This window comes from Lissotriton vulgaris, unplaced genomic scaffold (genome assembly GCF_964263255.1).
Source record: "Lissotriton vulgaris unplaced genomic scaffold, aLisVul1.2 SCAFFOLD_293, whole genome shotgun sequence".
Lineage (NCBI taxonomy): Eukaryota > Metazoa > Chordata > Amphibia > Caudata > Salamandridae > Lissotriton > Lissotriton vulgaris.
In genome coordinates this window covers 87,334-106,819 of record NW_028254211.1, presented here as the reverse complement: position 1 = coordinate 106,819, position 19,486 = coordinate 87,334, and the positions used below count along the sequence as shown (strand labels likewise).

Here is a 19,486-nt window from a genome sequence, read left to right as displayed (position 1 = left end):
TTGTATTGATATATGTACTTTGATCTTGCTCAAATAAAAAAAAAAGATATATTTTGACAAAATAAATGAGGTATAATGTCTATGTCATTATTTACAACAAGAGGCAATACTTTGAATGTATATTTTCACTCTCAATAGGATTAATCTGGCAAGATTCTTCATTTTTCAAATTCTCGATGGAGGGTAGAGTCCCGTCATTTACTGGTGCATCAAAATCTGAAGCAGAAAACAAAACAAAAATGTTTTGTTGGTTATCAGTATTAATACCCTGGTCCGCATTATTTTATTTGCTTCTGGAATAGAGTTTGTGTCAAACTACCAAATAGTTTTTTTGATGCACTTGCCAAATGGATGATGACATACTTATTTAGTTGTTGTTTGTATGTTCCATAATTTTATTTTTGATAAAAACACAAAGTTGAGAGACAGGCAGACATAATATTTCCAACACAATGAGGTAATGCGCATCCAGAAAGCACTGCAGTCATTATAACATGTGTAACTGAATGTTCTTATGGTATTACAGACATTGTGACTGTGTGTAGCAAAGATCAGGACTTATATGTGCAAAAATCAAATCAAAGCAACCACATACAAAAAAAACGAAACGATCTTGACATGGTGACAATAAAGCAGATAAACAAAGCTGGAAGCACAGCCTCAGGAAAATGATGTCAAAGGTATAATAAATTTACATATCCAAAACATAGCAAACAGGCAATATTTACCAGTCTGTAAGCACCAAAGAAAGAACCAACATGCATTGACCTTGCATTCTAAACATCTCAACTGACAGACAAGGGGATCAGCAAAACAAAACTACCTGAGGAAAAATTAAGTCACCACTGTTACTTATCAGTGGTGACTTGAATTTTCCTCAGGTACACAACTTGGTCAGGCTTGGTCTCACCGGTGGATGTGCACCCTTTGGAAGTATTAAAGGCTAAAACTGGCAATGAGTTGTCTAGATTTATGTTTATCCAACTATCCTCCTGGTTTGTGGCATCAAAGAAGTAGATCAGGGTGACTATGAGCTGGAGTTGTCTCTCCAGGATATTACCGAAAACAAAGGATGAGAAAGGGCCCTAGGGGAATCTGTATTTATAGACCTGCTTGTATCTTGTCCCCCAACTGAACAATATACCACACGAAAGATACCAAGGTTCTTATCTGATGCTGTCAGTGGTTGGAACCTATTTGTAGTATCCCAAATCACACATACCGAGAGGTTATTTTAGAAATTGTAGAGGAGAAGAGAAGAGAATGAGAGTTTGAAAATAAGAGAAAAGTGTACCCATCAGCCCACATAGTAGCGGAACTTCGTCATCTGGGTTGTTGTTTAACAGTTGGTGTCCGATAAGCTCTTCCACAGGAGAACTCCTGAGGCTAGCTAATCTTGGACCCGCCGGTTGAACCATCAACCGAAAAGGATGAGAGTTGTGAGGCTGAAGGGGCAAGTTGCAGTGCTCAAACAAATGTGAAAGGTGTAAACAAAATAGAATAGAGTGGTGATGTGAAAATACCTGTCTTGATGTCTCAAGAAACTTTATTAGGTGCGCCCATCAAGACGGCATGATTAAAGCAGAGTGGAAATAGTATGAAAAGAATTACTATTCACCATGAATGATGTCTTTCATGGTGAATAGTAATTCTTTTCATACTATTTCCACTCTGCTTTTAATCATGCCGTCTTGATGGGCGCACCTAATAAAGTTTTTGAGACATCAAGACAGGTATTTTTAGATCACCACTCTATTCTATTTTGTTTACACCTTTCACATTTGTTTGAGCACTGCAACTTGCCCCTTCAGCCTCAAAACTCTCATCCTTTTCGGTTGATGGTTCAACCGGCGGGTCCAAGATTAGCTAGCCTCAGGAGTTCTCCTGTGAAAGAGCTTATCGGACACCAACTGTTAAACAACAACCCAGATGACGAAGTTCCGCTACTATGTGGGCTGATGGGTACACTTTTCTCTTATTTTCAAACTCTCATTCTCTTCTCTTCTCTTCTACAATTTCTAAAATAACCTCTCGGTATGTGTGATTTGGGATACTACAAATAGGTTCCAACCACTGACAGCATCAGATAAGACCCTTGGTATCTTTCTCCAGGATATTTTGCATGGGAATATGGAGGTGGCAAGGTGGTATGAGAGATTCCTGGTAACCACTGTTACTTATCAGTTCGGACATCTTGGAGAAGGTCGTCAAAAGATTTTTGAGAGGTTGTCTCACCCTTAATGTATTAAGGCATGCTTCATCATTTGACGACCGCTCACACTGGGTTCGGAACAATGCAACACCAGACTACGGGGGAATAAATGGCATAGGAATTCTTTTAAATCTGTTTTCAGGACAGTCACCTGGATCCTCTTTCAGGCAAAAAGAAATTAAAGCATGCCTAGTGGTATAATCAAAGGTTTCCTTTGTTAGTGAGTATCTCTGGTATCGTTAAAAACATTAACATTGGTCATAAGGTGAAATACAATCAGTCACCTTCCCATAAAAAATCATTGAATTGGTAATTCTTTGGCATTTTTACCCTGGTCGAATCTGGAGTGGCATTGTTCCTCTTCCCGTGTGAGAGGTCGTCAAATGGTGAAGCATGACTTGATACATTAAGGGTTAGATGACCTCTCAAAAATCTTTGATGACCTTCTCCTCCAAGAAGTCTGAACTGATCAGTAACAGTGATGACTTGATTATCCTCAAGTATTTTTGATGTGCTGATCTTTATATGGGAGGATATACTTCTAGATTCAACTCCAATACTCTCTTATGAGGATAGACAAAGGGATCTGTTTTTTAAGGGAGGTTTGTTCTTTTGCAGACATTGAGCAAGTTTATTTGAAGAAGGTCTACATCCTCTGTCTGTATGTAGAGCTTTCAGTGTGACATTATCGCTCTCAGTAGAAAGAGGAGCCAAACTCAGGCTGGCGCATTGTGCTCTACAACATCACTTGGACTTGTGACTTTGTTGTGGATCATCTTATCTTTTAAGTTGCCTGCTGCATCTGTTTGAGATTTTTCTGAATTCCCTCAGAGGGATCTTGAAACCACTGCATAACTGCACTTAACGTCAAAGAGCTTTTTGAGGTCTCTAGCCCAGCTTGAAAAATATTTTTAAAACCATGGGCAATGGGCATGGGAAAGTGAGGACATATTAGGTTCTAGCATGGGAGGTAGATGGTCATGAAACAACTATTTTGCATTCTTGGTTTATTCACATCCCTCTGATTGTTTTTGTGTGTGATGAGGTTCAGGCTGGGCCAGACTGGAAACCCAAACCAGCGCTGGCAATTTTGACAGAACATCCCCACTGCTACTTTTGTTATTGGGGGCTAATAGAGCAGCATCACTGCAAAACCGCCCCCTACCACTGACAAATCTGTCCCCACCCTCCCAGTCTCTCAGGGAAAACCCCCCTGCCTGCTACGGCCAGTCCGGCCCAGGGTTCAGGTTAAGGACTTAAGGGCCATATGTATCAACACATTTCCCCATAGACACAGAATGGGCAAAATCCTTTGATACATCTGGCCCAAAGTGCGGGTTACACACAGAGATGACCCCTTTTGTGATGGGGGTGTTTTGGTGTGTGTATATTGGGAGAGTGGGTTGAGAAGGCTAACCTGTGTGTAAATACACACACATTAATCTCTTCCCTCTGTGCTGTTACTTTCACACATAGACAAGTGTGCTCTGAGTGAAAGATAAAAGAGATAGTGAGAACAGATGTACACCAATAACCCAGCTAAATCCTGGCAGCAACACCTGGAGAACAATTGTGAACTGACTTTGGGCTATACTAACTTCCAGTATCAACTCCATAAAAGAACCCTATTTGTTTTCAAGGGAAGGAGGTATACAAAAAATTACAGAGTGAGAGAGTAAGTAAAACTAACCCCACCAATAACTGTCACAAAACAAGGGGGTCCCACAATCAAAGGGTATTTTAAATGTACTTCAGTACAAAAAGCTTTAAGCATGAGCACCGACTTCGACTTCAAAAAGCCATAAAAACTGCAATATAATTAATGGAAATGACGTGATATGGTGCCCCAGGTCTTAGATTTATATCAGACAGACCTTACAGGAAATATGATCAAGGGTTCTTTCACATGAGTCAGATCCTTTGTTCCACCCCTAAGACATCCTTGGATCAACGTTACAGGGTCTACAATCACTCCGCCGAAGACATCGAATGAGAAGACATTAAACATGTGACCCTGAGTCTTACAGGTGGAGACATAAACAAGAAAACATTACTTAATGAATGCAGATGGAGGAGAGACCGCCTCCAGATGGTCCAACTGGGATTAAACGAATCACTGGAAAGTATTTCCTTAGCAAACTCTTTGGGTTCACTCAGAGCACTCCTGTATTTTCCAGTTTGATTGTTTGGGAAAGCACATAGTAAGTTTTCACTTTGTGCTTGTCTTTTCCTGCAAATAATTTTGACGTTCAGGTGTGCTATACACTGATCATTTAATGTAAAATGAAAGCCAACATAGGTCGCACATTATATCACATAAGTTGTATGTACACCGTATCTTTGTACCCTTCTTTCTTTCTTACCACTTTTTCTACCTCACACTAGTTTTGGGTTAGTCTGTCTTTGGGATTATATCCTTGATATAGTCTTTTTTAAAATCTCTCTATGGCCCCACCTTTTTTACATTTCCAGTATAAATTCAAGGGATTTGCACATAATTGATTGATCAATATCTCAGGTGCATTTTTATCACATCTATTTTGTTTTCTTTCTATTTTTCAATTTGTTTTGTCACTTTGAAGGCTCACTTATAGGAGTGCCATCTTGACTGCTCGGTGAGCTGGCAAGCTCTTAAACAGTGCGTTTGCAGTAGTTTTTGGTCTCAGACCGTGATGGTGCTGTGCAAAAACAATTGACTGACAATTAAGCCCTTTTATTGAATCCACCTTTTGATCCACGCACTGAACTCTTGAGTAAAATAATTTTTATACATTGCCTGCACAGAACTCTTAAATATATGAATTTACTCTACAAGCCTCGCAATTATGCAAATTTGCCTATATCGTGGACATGTAGTACCCCATTTGGTAAACTAATTTCTTACCTTAATGATGTTCGTTCTCTTTTTGTTTGTTCATATCCTCATCGCAAGAGTGCATCTTCCTTAGCCATTTCATTACATCACTAGCATTCATAGTTTTCTCTCCAATTTTGAAAATCACTGGTTTTGGATTGTTTTACCTTTGTAATGAAGGTTTAATCCTTTGCTGTGTAGCCCATCCCTAACGTACTGATACGGTGATTCAATCAAATATCTTGTTGGGTGATTGAATTGGACTAATTGAGACCTTCCTCTCACTTGATTAGTTTTTTTTTGTAGATTTTCCTTACCTGTTTCCTTTGTTTCAAGGTTAGCGTTTACCTTGAGGACAACCGAAAATGTCAATAAATTTTTGTATCTACACATTTTTGTTGTTGCTGCAATTTCTCTGTTATTGGTGAAAGGGGTTGGTACTCACTGACATGTCTCTGACCTCTTCCTGATGGAGACCCGGCAAAATAACTCCAGGGGTCGAAATGCTGATATGTTATACTCGTTAGACTGTTGTTTTGTACTCTTTTGAGATACTTTTTCTGCAAAGATGATTTTCTCTGTCTCTTGTTCTACAATCACATTCTAGCTTCTTCACCAAGAGACCTTTATAGGTCCTGCACTTGCTCTTTGTCGGCAAAGACTGCTTAATTATTCAGCCTCAATGCGTTATAGATAGTTGCTTTTCTTCAATTATGGGTAAGTGGGCAGTAGTGGCCATTTGTCCACACTGAGGAAAACTTAATTTGCAGCATCCTGGCAGTCACAGGAAAGGATCCAGAATTGTGCTACTCGTCCTGCTTGTGCTGCGGGGAGGATGAGAGGGGATGGAAGCTGCAAGGGGACCTGAAACCAGCACTATCTAATCACCCCTCATGGTCTGGACAGGTCTGTGCTGCAATTTTGGAGTTGGAACGATAACATTAAAATATCCAATCCCAAACCCCCACAGTGCAGATGGGGCTCTGTGCCTGTCCCCGGCAGTCCTCCCTCCAGCTCAAGCTACATTGAGAATTGGGGGCCTGAGAATGTGGCGAATTTTTGTGTCCATTCTTGTTTTCCCAAAATTACCTTTAGAGCGACTAGGCCAAACTTCTCTCCAAGTTTCAGCAAAACTCTACTCAATCTGACAGCAAATTATGAACCTGCGAGATCATGCCGCTAAGCAGGCTTGGTGGCTTATATCCCATATGCGTGCACGCTTGCTCGAGGTGGTGCCTAGAAAAGCTTTAATGGAACAGGTTTGTCTAGCAAGCCTCTTCATGGTTGGAAATATTTCAGATTTGGGAATGATTCCCAGGAAGGTAACTTTATAATTAATCAAAGACATGGAGGATAGTTTGCACAACAAAAATCTTCATAAAAAAAATAATTGAATAAATAAATAAATAATATTTTACCAAGGAGCGAAGTCTCACGATTAGACAGTGGTGTGTTGTCAGCATACTTCATAAATACAACCTGATGGCCATCTGAATGCGGAGGTGGAATCGCATCTGAAAGTTAGAAACATTAAAGGGAGTGAAATTTCCCAAAAAGTATTTTCATATTAAAGCACTTGGTAGCATTTACTCAATAGTTATTACAATAGACACCGGACAGACAAAGTTAGCGATTGCGTCTTTATTTGTTATATACTCAGATCACAGGAGGATGTGAGGCTTGGAATCCATGCATTCAGAAGGCAGATGTGAGTTGGATGTGACTTCATTTTGACTGGCCACATTGATAGAGCAGAAGTTGGTGGGGCCATCATCTAGCCCGAAGGCTAGCCACAGCAGAGGTGGCTTATTTAATACATCGTTGTTCTAGTTCAACACCGCTGTAATGTCAACGTCAACTGGACTTTACACACAAAAAACGAAAGTCTGGTAACCATCTGCAGACCTCACTATACTCTGCAACGTAATTGCTATTGATAGTAATGAAGAAGTTTAATCATACCTTCATAGATAAGAGCGTCTAGCGGCAATAGGTGTAATACAGTAGCACTAATGCAAATAAATAACATGTCTTACATGGAAAACAAGCTTTGGAAATGTCATCCACTTTTCTAAAGTGAGCAGATTCCTTTAAGCTTCTTTAACAGGGTCAGAACAAGCAGCAGCAGCCCACTCTTTCATACACTCAGGCACACGTGTACAGGCAGGCACACACATTCATACCCACCCACACACCCATAGAAACACTTGCACAGAGACCAGACCACTGCGCACACACACACACAGACTCGCATTCAGAGCAAACCAGTTCCAGCATGTTACAGCATGTGCAGCAGAAATACAGGCATGCATATTTAAATGAGTACATAAGTGTATACAAACACCCGAAGCCCGATGGGCAATTAAAATAGAACAACAACCTATGGCGACCGAAGTAATCATAGGTCGGCTAGAAACATAGGTTTCCCTATTTAACCCTAACAGCGAGGAGTCCAATCTCTATCTTAAACACACGAGACCTATAAATAAAGTATATAGCTATATCGATATACATTAATCAACACTCGGAATGTAACTCCCCACAGGTCAGATTGAAGAAAGACCGTGTTTGAAGGTACTTTGAAGCTGTTTGATGAATTAAAGGCATCCAGTGGCACTGCAGAGTGGGACATATAACCCCACATCACGGGTGAGTCGAACTCTATAAACATTAAGGCGCTTAGAGTAAGAGCCCAAAATAGGAACTGCGGCATTAATATATACTTTTGCCAATAGTAACAGTTCACAAATCAGCAGCTCAACCAGTCATTGTGTTATTACCACGCAGAGTTCGAAAGAAAGTAATAAAAAATACACTCTCTGCCTGGTAACTTAATACCACAATCCATTTCACTTTCAGTGATCTTATATTGATAAATACGGTGGCACCCCTCCAGCATCAGCCTCTTCAAATACAAAGTTCCAGAGGAAATAAGGTAAAGAGAGTCGGGCCAACTAATATCATTGGGTTGAATTTGACAAAACAAGCTTTATGTTCATAATTTAAAATAACATATGTTTGAGTCCCTATATTCCTTACAGAAAGGGAACTCGCACTGGAATTAAACATACCAGCTGCTCTACAAAACTGAGTGAGATCGATTCAGTCATCCTCTTAAATTTTACACAAGAGGAATAGTAAATATTCATTTCACAGGTATGCTTTTTGAAATTCCCCCCTGAAGCTACCTAGTTGGTGACCTTCAGTCACCGAAGCTAAGAACCACGTGTGTAACCCGTTATATCTCAAATGCTTGTAAGATGTATTAATGCGAAGTCCTCTTTGAATAAGGGAAATTATCTACTTTAGTGTGTGTTAGAAATGTGCCTAAACATAAAAAAGTAGTAACTATGTGATCTTTAAGAGTACTAGGCTTTGTGAACTATGATGTGTATCTAATTGCAATGTTCTTTCATATAGAATTGTTTGTCCTGAAGAAGGCGGTATCCATACACAGCGAAACGCTGCGTCGACTACTCCAACAACTGTGATTTCTTGATCATTTTTAACTGTGTATTTTAATGATTTTATGTTTGCACTGAAATTGTACTTGATTTTCTGGCACTATTATCATGTTGCGTAACATTGTTTTTATTGATTTGTAATAAATTGTAAATTTTTTAGAAGCCCACACACTGTTGAAGATTTTTTGATTCATGTATTATATGGTGTTAACTGCATAAGATTGTACATCCGTAGATGGTATTAGGCATTCAGAGATACAATAGGCAAATACACGTAAGGGTTCTTCTTAGCTGAGTGTCTTGGCACTTCGCCTTGTTTTTTTCACTCCCTAGCTCCTTGTCCCAGATTGTACTAAAAAGGAGGCCTCCCTCTCTTCTTTTACATACAAACACGTGGTATACACTCAAAATATTGAGTTTTTAATATGGATTTGCATTAATATCGATTAAAAAATATAGAATGGACACAATATCGACTGGACAGAATATAGACTACAAAAATATCGAATAGGATAGCATTAATATTGAATCAAAAATATAGAATGGACATAACATCGAATGGACAGAATATAGACAACAAAAATATAGAATGGACAGAATATAGACAACAAAAATATAGAATGGACAGAAGAGACTACAAAAATATAAAATGGACAGAAAATAGTCTACAAAAATATCGATTTTGAGGTAAGTTAACATCAATTTTTAAAGTGTTTTTTATGTTAGTATATGTTTGAAAAGTGTATATTTATTTTATTATTTATATTAATTAATATTTTTATAGTATTTAATTTTTGCGTAATATCATTCTGTAGCGGGTTGTGGGTTTACAGGGGAATAGGGTGGGAAGTAATTTAATTACAATTAATTAAATATGCTAATTTATTTATTGGTATTTATTTTGAATTAATTGTTAATTAATTATTAATTGTTAATAAATTAAAATATAATTGGTAATTAATTTTAATTGATTGATTAATTGATAATTATGTTAATTTTAGTAATTTATTTTCTGTAGCGGGTTGTGAGTTTATAGGGGAATAGGGTGGGAAGTAATTTAAATTATAATTAATTAAATATGTTAATTTATTCATTGGTATTTATTTTGAATTCATTGTTAAATAATTATTAATTGGTAATTAATTAAAATATAATTGGTAATTAATTTTAAATAATTTATTAATAGATAAATATGTTATTTTAGTAATTTATTTTCTGTAGTGGATTGTGGGTTTATAGGGAAATAGGGTGGGAAGTAATTTCATTATAATTAATTAAATATGTTAATTCATTTATTGGTATTTATTTTGAATTAATTGTTAATTATTAATAATTGATATTTAATTAAAATATAATTGGTAATTAATTTTAATTGATTGATTAATTGATAAATATGTTAATTTTAGTAATTTATTTTCTGTAGCGGGTTGTGGATTTATAGGGAGGGAAGTTATTTAATTATAAATAATTAAATATGTTAATTTATTTATTTGTATTTATTTTGAATTCATTGTTAATTAATTATTAATTGGTAATTAATTAAAATACAATGGGTAATTAATTTTAATTAATTTATTAATAGATAATGATGTTAATTTTATTAATATATTTGCTATAGTGGGTTGTGGGTTTATAGGGGAATAGGGTGGGAAGTAATTTAATTGTAAGTAATTACATTTTTTAATTCTTTTTTTAATCTAATTTTTAAGTATTTTTTAATTGTGAACTAATTAATTGTTAATTAGTAAATAATTTGTATTAGTAGGTCATTATTTTTGTTAATTAATTTGTCTTTGTATTTTTAATTGATTAATTAATATATTATATAAAAGTGTTAATTATTTTAATTAATTTGTAATTGGTATTAATATTTATTTCATTTTTATTAATATATGAAGTATTTACTTTCCCTACTGTTGCAGTCACTGGAGTGGGAATAGTAGTTTTTACCCTCCTGCTATCCAACACTTTCCCTACTGTTGCACTCACTGGAGTGGGAATAGTAATTTTTACCCCTACGCTATCCAACGCTTTCCCTACTGTTGCACTCTCTGGAGTGGGAATAGTAATTTTTATCTCTACACTATCCAACGCTTTCCCTACTGTTGCAATCTCTGGAGTGGGAATAGTAATTTTTACCTTCCGGGTATCCAATGCTTTCCCTACTGTTGCACTCACTGGAGTGGGAATAGTAAATATTATTATTATTATTATTAAATGGGATTTATAAAGCGCACTGACACCGTGGGTTTCCTGGCGCTGTGAGACATCAAATTCCAGAACTGAGGGTTAGTGCAGGGTTAGCAGGGTGGGGGGAAGAGAAAAGTTTTTAGCAGCTTCCTAAAATGGAGGAGGGAGCTGCTAGATTTGATGCACAGGGGAAGGGAGTTCCAGAATTTTGGGGCCAAGAATGCGAACCTTCGTCCGCCGAATTTATTGGTTCTGGTTTTAGGTATGCTGAGTGATTTGAGATGGGTAGAGCGGAGGTTGCGATTTGGACAGTAGGGGGTGATCAGAGAAACCAGGAAGGCAGGACTGGGGCAATTGAGGGCTTTGTACGTGAGACAGCCCAGCTTAAAGGCCACCCTTTGTTCGATGGGTAGCCAGTGCAGTTTGTGTATCATGGGTCTGGCAGATTGCCATTTGGGAAGTTTGAAGATGATCCGGGCTGCCTGATTTTGAACCACCTGGAGACGGTGGAGGAGAGTTTTGGGGAGTCCATGGTAGATGCTATTAGAGAAGTCCAAACGGGAGAGCACAAGAGAAATGATGACCTGTGTCAGGGCCGGCGTGGGAAGGAGATGGCAGACCTTCCGGATCTTCCTAAGCTGGAAGGAACAGGATGAGATCACGGAGCTAATGTGGGATCGGAGGGAGAGCTCGGCGTCAATTATAACGCCGAGGCTTTTGACAGAGGTGGAAGGGGACGGCGGGGGGCCCAATTCGGACGGCCAGAAGTGAGTGCCCCAGGCAGAGAGACTGGCGCCTGGGAGGAGGAGCTCAGTTTTCCCGGGGTTCAGCTTCAGTTGGTTGGAATTCATCCACTCTAGTATGTGGCGCATAGCAGAGTGGAAATTGTCTATTGCATTATGCCTACGCTATCCAACGCTTTCCCTATTGTTGCACTCTCTGGATTGGGAATAGTAATTTTTACCCCTACGCTATCCAACGCTTTTCCTACTGTTGCACTCTCTGGAGTTGGAATAGTAATTTTTACCCTCCCGCTATCCAACGCTTTCCCTACTGTTGCACTCATTGGAGTGGGAATAGTAATTATTACTCCTACGCTATCCAACGCTTTCCCTACTGTTGCACTTTCTGGAGTGGGATTAGTCATTTTTACCCTCCTACTATCCAACGCTTTCCTTACTGTTGCAATCTCTGAAGTGGGAATAGTAATTTTTACCCCTATGCTATCCGCTTTCCCTACTGTTGCACTCTCTGGAGTGGGAATAGTAATTTTTACCCTCCCGCTATCCAACGCTTTCCCTACTGTTGCACTCACTGGAGTGGAAATAGTAATTTTTACCCCTACGCTATCCAACGATTTCTCTACTATTGCACTCACTGGATTGTGAATAGTAATTTTTACCCTCCCCCCTATCCAACGCTTTCCCTACTGTCGCACTTTCTGGAGTGGGAATAGTCATTTTTATCCTCCCGCTATCCAACACTTTCCCTACTGTTGCACTCACTGCAGTGGGAATAGTAATTTTTACCCCTACGCTATCCAACGCTTTCCCTACTGTTGCACTCACTGGAGTGGGAATAGTAATTTTTACCCCTACGCTATCCAACGCTCTCCTTACTGTTGCACTCTCTGGAGTAGGAATAGTAATGTTTACCTCTACGCTATCCAACGCTTTCCCTACTGTTGCACTCTTTGGAGTGGGAATAGTAATTTTTACCTTCCCGGTATCCAATGCTTTCCCTACTGTTGCACTCACTGGAGTGGGAATGGTAAATGTTATGCCTAAGCTAACCAACTTTTTCCCTACTGCTGCACTCACTGGAGTTGGAATAGTAATTTTTACCCCTACGCTATCCAACGCTTTCCCTACTGTTGCACCGTCTGGAGTGGGAATAGTAAAATGTTACCCTCCCGCTATCCAACGCTTTCCCTACTGTTGCACTCACTGGAGTGGGAATAGTAATTTTTACCCTCCCGCTATCCAACGCTTTCCCTACTGTTGCACTCACTGGAGTGGGAATAGTAATTTTTACCCCTACGCTATCCAACGCTTTCCCTACTGTTACACTCTCTGGAGTGGGAATAGTAATTTTTACCCCTACGCTATCTAACGCTTTCCCTACTGTTGCACTCTCTGGAGTGGGAATAGTAATTTTTACCCTCCCGCTATCCAACGCTTTCCCTACTGTTGCACTCACTGGAGTGGGTATAGTCATTTTTACTGCTACGCTATCCAATGTTTTTTCTACTGTTACACTCACTGGAGTGGTAATAGTAAATTTAACCCTCTCGCTATCCTATGGTAAATATAGTGTATATTTTTTATTAATACTATGTGTTTGGAGATAGGATGTCGATATTTTGGCATTCTATATTTTTTACTCGATATTTTTGTAGTTCTATATTTTTGCCATCGATATTGTTTCAGTGATCCATAACACATATATGCATACACGTACAGATACAGCATGGAAGATGGGACCCCCTCAATGAGTAAGTTGGGACCAAGGAACAGAGGGGAAAGTAAGATTTCGTTCTAGAAAGATTGTTCCTTCAATGGTCATGGAATTTATTTAGCAATATACATGAAATTATTTAAACAAGGTGACAGATTAATGTGACAGCGTTTACTTTGATCATAGTTTTTATTTTCATTTAATGCATTTTTTCATTTCTCTTTTTATAGGAAAGACATAGTTCATCATAAATACATTTTTAAAGTGAGTATTTTTTGTTTTTAAGAGCAAAGACAATTATTAACACACCAATAATTGAAAATATATACACAGTTATGGTACACAATTACTTTTTAAGACAACCACCTGATATCAAACATTCAACTCAATACACTAGCATACGCACATACATACAACAATCAACCCACACTACAAAAAAGGAAAAAGGGGGAGAGAAACTGAGTATTAATTGACAAGATCAAAATTTGTCAATACTAGGGTCTCAGAAGAGTTCGAGACCCCTGCACATGATCGGTCGACGCGCGTTTCGGTGGGTAAACCACCTTCCTCAGGACCTTTTTTCTCTTTTGATACAAGGATATCAGGGGACGGTAAAAAAACAAGAGGGTTTCTGTTACTTTAATACTCTTTTCCTACTAGTTGAGAGATTTTGAGACAGGATACATGTTAAGGGGCACCAATTTGCGATATAAGACAGGGTGTGGTTACTCCAATCTGTTGGGGGGATAGTTGTGTGATCTTCAGTAAATCCAATTGGCTTTTAATGGTTGACAATGCCCTCGGCAGTACGACACAGTTTGCGATATAAGACAGGGTGTGGTTACTCCAATCTGTTGGGGGGGTAGTTGTGTGATCTTCAATAAATCCAATTGGCTTTTAATGGTTGACAATGCCCTCAGCGGTGCGACACAGATTAACAATTGATTCTTGAAAGTCTCAACAATTGCGGTGTTTATTATTCCTGGGGCGATATTAAAAAGTATATCCTTCCTTAGTAGAGTTTTGTAGCGCCATTCATAATATTGCATACATCCGAATGTCTTAAATCACGGAGTCTGCTTTCATCTTCTTTGGAAATCGGCGATTGTCGCCGATTTCCAAAGAAGATGAATATCGCCCCAGGAATAATAAACACCGCAATTGTTGAGACTTTCGCAAACTGTGTCGTACTGCCGAGGGCATTGTCAACCATTAAAAGCCAATTGGATTTACTGAAGATCACACAACTATCCCCCCAACAGATTGGAGTAACCACACCCTGTCTTATATCGCAAATTGGTGCCCCTTAACATGTATCCTGTCTCAAAATCTCTCAACTAGTAGGAAAAGAGTATTAAAGTAACAGAAACCCTCTTGTTTTTTTACCGTCCCCTGATATCCTTGTATCAAAAGAGAAAAAAGGTCCTGAGGAAGGTGGTTTACCCACCGAAACGCGCGTCGACCGATCATGTGCAGGGGTCTCGAACTTTTCTGAGACCCTAGTATTGACAAATTTTGATCTTGTCAATTAATACTCAGTTTCTCTCCCCCTTTTTCCTTTTTTGTAGTGTGGGTTGATTGGTGTATGTATGTGCGTATGCTAGTGTATTGAGTTGAATGTTTGATATCAGGTGGTTGTCTTAAAAATTAATTGTGTACCATAACTGTGTATATATTTTCAATTATTGGTGTGTTAATAATTGTCTTTGCTCTTAAAAACAAAAAATACTCACTTTAAAAATGTATTTATGATGAACTATGTCTTTCCTATAAAAAGAGAAATGAAAAAATGCATTAAATGAAAATAAAAACTATGATAAAAGTAAACGCTGTCACATTAATCTGTCACCTTGTTTAAATAATTTCATGTATATTGCTAAATAAATTCCATGACCATTGAAGGAACAATCTTTCTAGAACGAAATCCTACACGTACAGATACATGCACACAGAACAGACCAGTTACAGCATGCGCAGCAGAAGTGCAAGCATACAAACCTAAATACATACAAACTCAGTTACAGCACAGACAACTGCAGTGCAAGAGTCTCTTACGTACACACACACAGAGCACAACTGTAAGTTCAATGAATTTGAGGGCTCTGAAAGAGAGATAATAAAACCAGCAGCAAACAAATGTTGAGCTTCAAGAGTACATTATACAGATATGTGGGGCTTCATCTGGACTTCTCAGGGACTCATCTAGAACGGTCTCTAGTTCCCAGTGCATCATCAGTTGTATTGCTTTGCTACTACTTTTGAAGACCATGGGGTAGATTTACAAGAACTGACGCATCTCTGCGTATTAGAAGAGCCGTCAGTTAATTTGCGTCACACAAAAAAACCCTTGCGCCAGCATAGATGCATGGCATTTACAATGCGCTGCACCGTGGCTAGGATTGACAGATGGGTGACGCATCTGTTGGCGTAAAGGCAACGCATTGCTGAAGTCGTGTCGCAGACACGACACAACTCTAGCAATGCTTAGGAATGCCTATTCCTATCATGCTGCTTCACTGCTTCAAGCAGGCGTAAGGTTTTGATGCAGTGGCGTTGTAAAAGTGATGCAGTCAGAACGCCCACCCTGCATACATTATACCTGTCGCAGGTATAATGTGGCGCAGGGCTTTACAATGTGACGCATCTCCCTAGAAGGCTCATTGTTTACGTTGCCGCTGCATCACAAAAGTGACGCAACATTGGCGTAAAAAAGTGTCACAAGGGGCTTGTACATCTGCCCGCAAATCTGGTGTGTTGTGTCCAGGTCAGAAGTGCTCACCTGCATTATCGTGCCAAGTGCTTGAAATTCCATCTGACTTATTGTGTCCAGTTCTCTATGCCTCAACTTGAGAATTTGTACTAGTTTTAGAAGCCACTTCGATTGTGCTTTAAGCTGCATCTTCTATCTGACAAAGCCGCCTGTTGGTGCACCATTAACTTTCAAGGACCCTAAACAAAGGGACTGGCAAAAAAATATATTTGAGTGAGATTACTGTCTCCCTTCTGCACTCCTGAAGGAGTACTGCTACTGTGGCCACTTGCTTTCAGTATACAATACGTTCTATCTATGATTATATCCTCTAAGCCAGGTCCTTGCCAAGGAGTGTCATGTGGACAATCCTATAGGACCAATATCAGTGTCACCAGCCTTCAAGATATTAACTCATCTTTCACTTCATTGCGCTTTGCCATCACCACCAAACTGAGACATTCACCCCGGAGCAGCCAGCTTTACGTTACTGGGCTGATTCAAGAGCCCATTCCAGGGTAGTTGCTTCCACCACTCCCTGATTTCTTTGCTCCTTATATTATGCTTTTCTGCAATCAATCAATCATCAATCAACCAATCAATAAATCAATCAGGTGTCTTGTAAACCGTGACTGCTCACCTGTAATGGTCTCAAGGCTCTGCGGGGCTGGGCGGATGGGGTGGGGGGCAGGTGTGGCTGCTGATCTGTCGATGGCACGGTGGTTCAGTCGAAGAGCCAGGTCTTGAGGTCCTTCCTGAATTGAGGCAGTGACAGTGATTGCTTGAGGTGGAGAAGTAGGGTGTTCCAGGTCTTTGCTGCAAGGCAGAAGAAGGATCTTCCTCCTCCGGCCGTGGTCTTGCGGATTTGTGGGATGGTGGCCTGGGCTAGTTGGGCAGAGCACAGGTATCTGGTAGGTGTGTGGAATGTGAGGTGGAGGTTGAGGTATGCTGGTCCAGCGTTGTGCAGGGCTTTGTAGGCATGTGTGAGGAGCTTGAAGGCGATTCTGCCCAGTGGATTTTGGTGCATTCCTAGATTTACCATTAGTAGTGAAGACCTGGGAATGCATCAAAATGCTAAGCCCTCCAGGGTTGGTGCAATAAGGAGAAATGTCTTTATAGCGCCTAATCTTTTCCTCTTTGTATGCGCTCAGGGGCGGCTCTAGGCTCATGGTGGCCCTGGGCAGGGACGTAGGTAGGGGGCCCCGGAAGAGGGGGTCCGGGCGGGGCGGAGCGCGGAAGCCAGTTAAGAGTAGGGGTCAGGGTGTTTGGAAGTGGAACAGAGCCGCAGGCCACCAAATCCCTGCCAGGGGCCGCCACGCAAATATGTATCCATCCTCAGAAGATTATTATATTAAGGATATATTTTGGTGTGGTGGCCCCTGGGGTTTGGCGGCCCTGTGCAGGTGCACAGCTTGCACATGCCTAAGGCCGCCCCTGGTGTGCTGCATTCTTCAGAGAATTGTTTTTGTGCAGAAATGTGGCCTTTCCTGCATGATAATGATCCTGCCTTCAACGCAGGACATGGTGCAAGGGAGCCTGCATTGGCACAAGGCAGCAGTTTGTGCGCCAGTGCAGGCAGAAAGCAGGATTGCGCCATAAAATGTTAAATACCACACATTCCTGCTCTCACTTCACGCAGTGCAGCACATCCAGGTGGCTTGCTGCATTGAGTTGTGTGCATATTTATGTTTATAGTCAGAAGGTAAGATTGTTTTTCCTATAAATTGAATTCATTGCTTACTTCAGAGCCACCATTGCTTTACTAGTGCCCAATAGAAGTATTCTTAACTTAACCTAGCCTAACATCATGGGTTGAGATGGTTCCCCTGGCTTTAATGCACCCATTAATTTTTTTTTTAGTCACCAAAATGAAACAACTCTGAATATGACTACTCTATAGACTTACGGAACAATCGCAGCCCTTCTACCTCTCAATAAGACTCTGGAGAGAGTAGTTATTAGTCAAGTGCATAGACTCCTCATGCAATTCCACCTCCTTTACTCCATTTAATAAGGACTTCTCCACAGCTCTGGTAATGAAATGGCCTTCATGGGTGTGATGGACTCCACCATGACACCATTGAGCACATGTATCATGGGCGCTTAGTGTTTGTTAGGTCTCTGCTGCCTCTGCAGTAACTCTCAGTCTGAAGAGTGTGCAGCAGATCTAAGAGGGAAGCCAGGAGTGAAGGGCTGTATCTGACAGGACTGTACTCTTGCATGATGGACCAGAAACAGGGACCAGGTTAAAAAGAAACCCTTTATGTCAGAGGTGTCCAGTGTTGTTTGTGAGGCTCCTCGAGGGTTTCCACATTCCCTGTAAATCGTTAATATGTATGTACTCTCATTCTGATTCCAGCGATGTTTGAGATAAACTACTCCCAAATGCACAATATAAAGATCTGGCAACTCACCAAGAATGAATGTGACCACCCACAGGCACGAGTTCTAAGGCCAATTTTCTTTTAAAAAGTCACAGAACACCGAGTTGACTTGCAATGTCGTTTTAATGTGCAGTTGAAGTATTTTGGACATATTATCAAGAACGGCGTAAAATTATCGCCGCTTTAGCGGCAGGAAACTAATGCTAAAGCGGCGATAATGGGCTTGATAATATGCCCTTGAGAATTCCCATAGAAGTCCAGGTTCACACCAGAACATGGGCTTCTATGGGAATTCACAAGGGCATATTATCAAGCCCATTATTGCCACTTTAGCTGCAGTTTCATGCCGATAAAGCGGCGATAATTTTAACGCCGTTTTTGATAATATGCCCCTCTGTTCCTTATGATATGAGATAACACCCTCCTCCTCTCTCATTTCCCCCCAAAATGCCCCCCTTTCTACTCCTCACCTGCCTCCCACAGAAATAGTATTTCCCACACCCATGCTGACAAATCAGGTATGATTTCACCCTTCCTGTTCTTTCCTAGGGTTCATTCAGCTCAATGTTTTTATGTCATTATTTATGTTCTGTAATGAAAATTTGAGTTCATATGTACGGAGATTTGAGTTTATATTCCAAGAATGCTCAAATGGTGGACTCATTTTAAATCTACGTATTTTATTATGTACATTTGTTTTTTATTGTTAGGTCTGTTTATTTATGTTTTATACTGTAAATGTTTTATGGAACTCTGTCTTGATAACAGATTGGTAATGATGTACTTCCTTTCATACATAATTGCTTCTTTTCTGCCTCCGTCTTCTCCCTCTTAATCTACCTTTTTGGGGGTATACCCTTCCCATGTCACCCTCTTCCCACCTTTCCTCTCAAACACCTGTTCTTTTTAAATGCTATATTTTAATAGTCGGCTGTAGTGACAAAGGCAATGTTAGATTTGGGAAGAAAATGCATCACAAGAACTATTGCTTCTGTCTTAAATGAGCATTTTTTCCCAAAGATGATGCACAGACTTTCCAGACACTGTCAGTACTGACACTGTAATGTATTTCTGACAGTTCCATCAGCATTTCTGTTGTCACTACCGCTCCGTATGTGAGAAGAAAGTGGGTACCTAAGTGCCTGAGCTCTTTGTCTGTGCAGCACTGGTGATTAT

At 39.9% G+C, this 19,486-nt stretch overlaps 1 protein-coding gene across 1 annotated transcript in view; it reads right to left on the bottom strand.

Moving 5' to 3' along the window:
- Positions 1–91: 91 nt before the first annotated feature.
- Positions 92–19,486, bottom strand: part of LOC147659637 (guanylate cyclase soluble subunit beta-2-like) — a gene marked incomplete at its 5' end in the record, with an annotated part of 94,711 nt that continues 75,316 nt past the window's right edge. The window contains one exon of the mRNA XM_086951583.1: positions 92–216. Within this exon, the coding sequence (XP_086807709.1) occupies positions 92–216 (125 nt within the window). The remainder of the gene's footprint in view (positions 217–19,486) is intronic.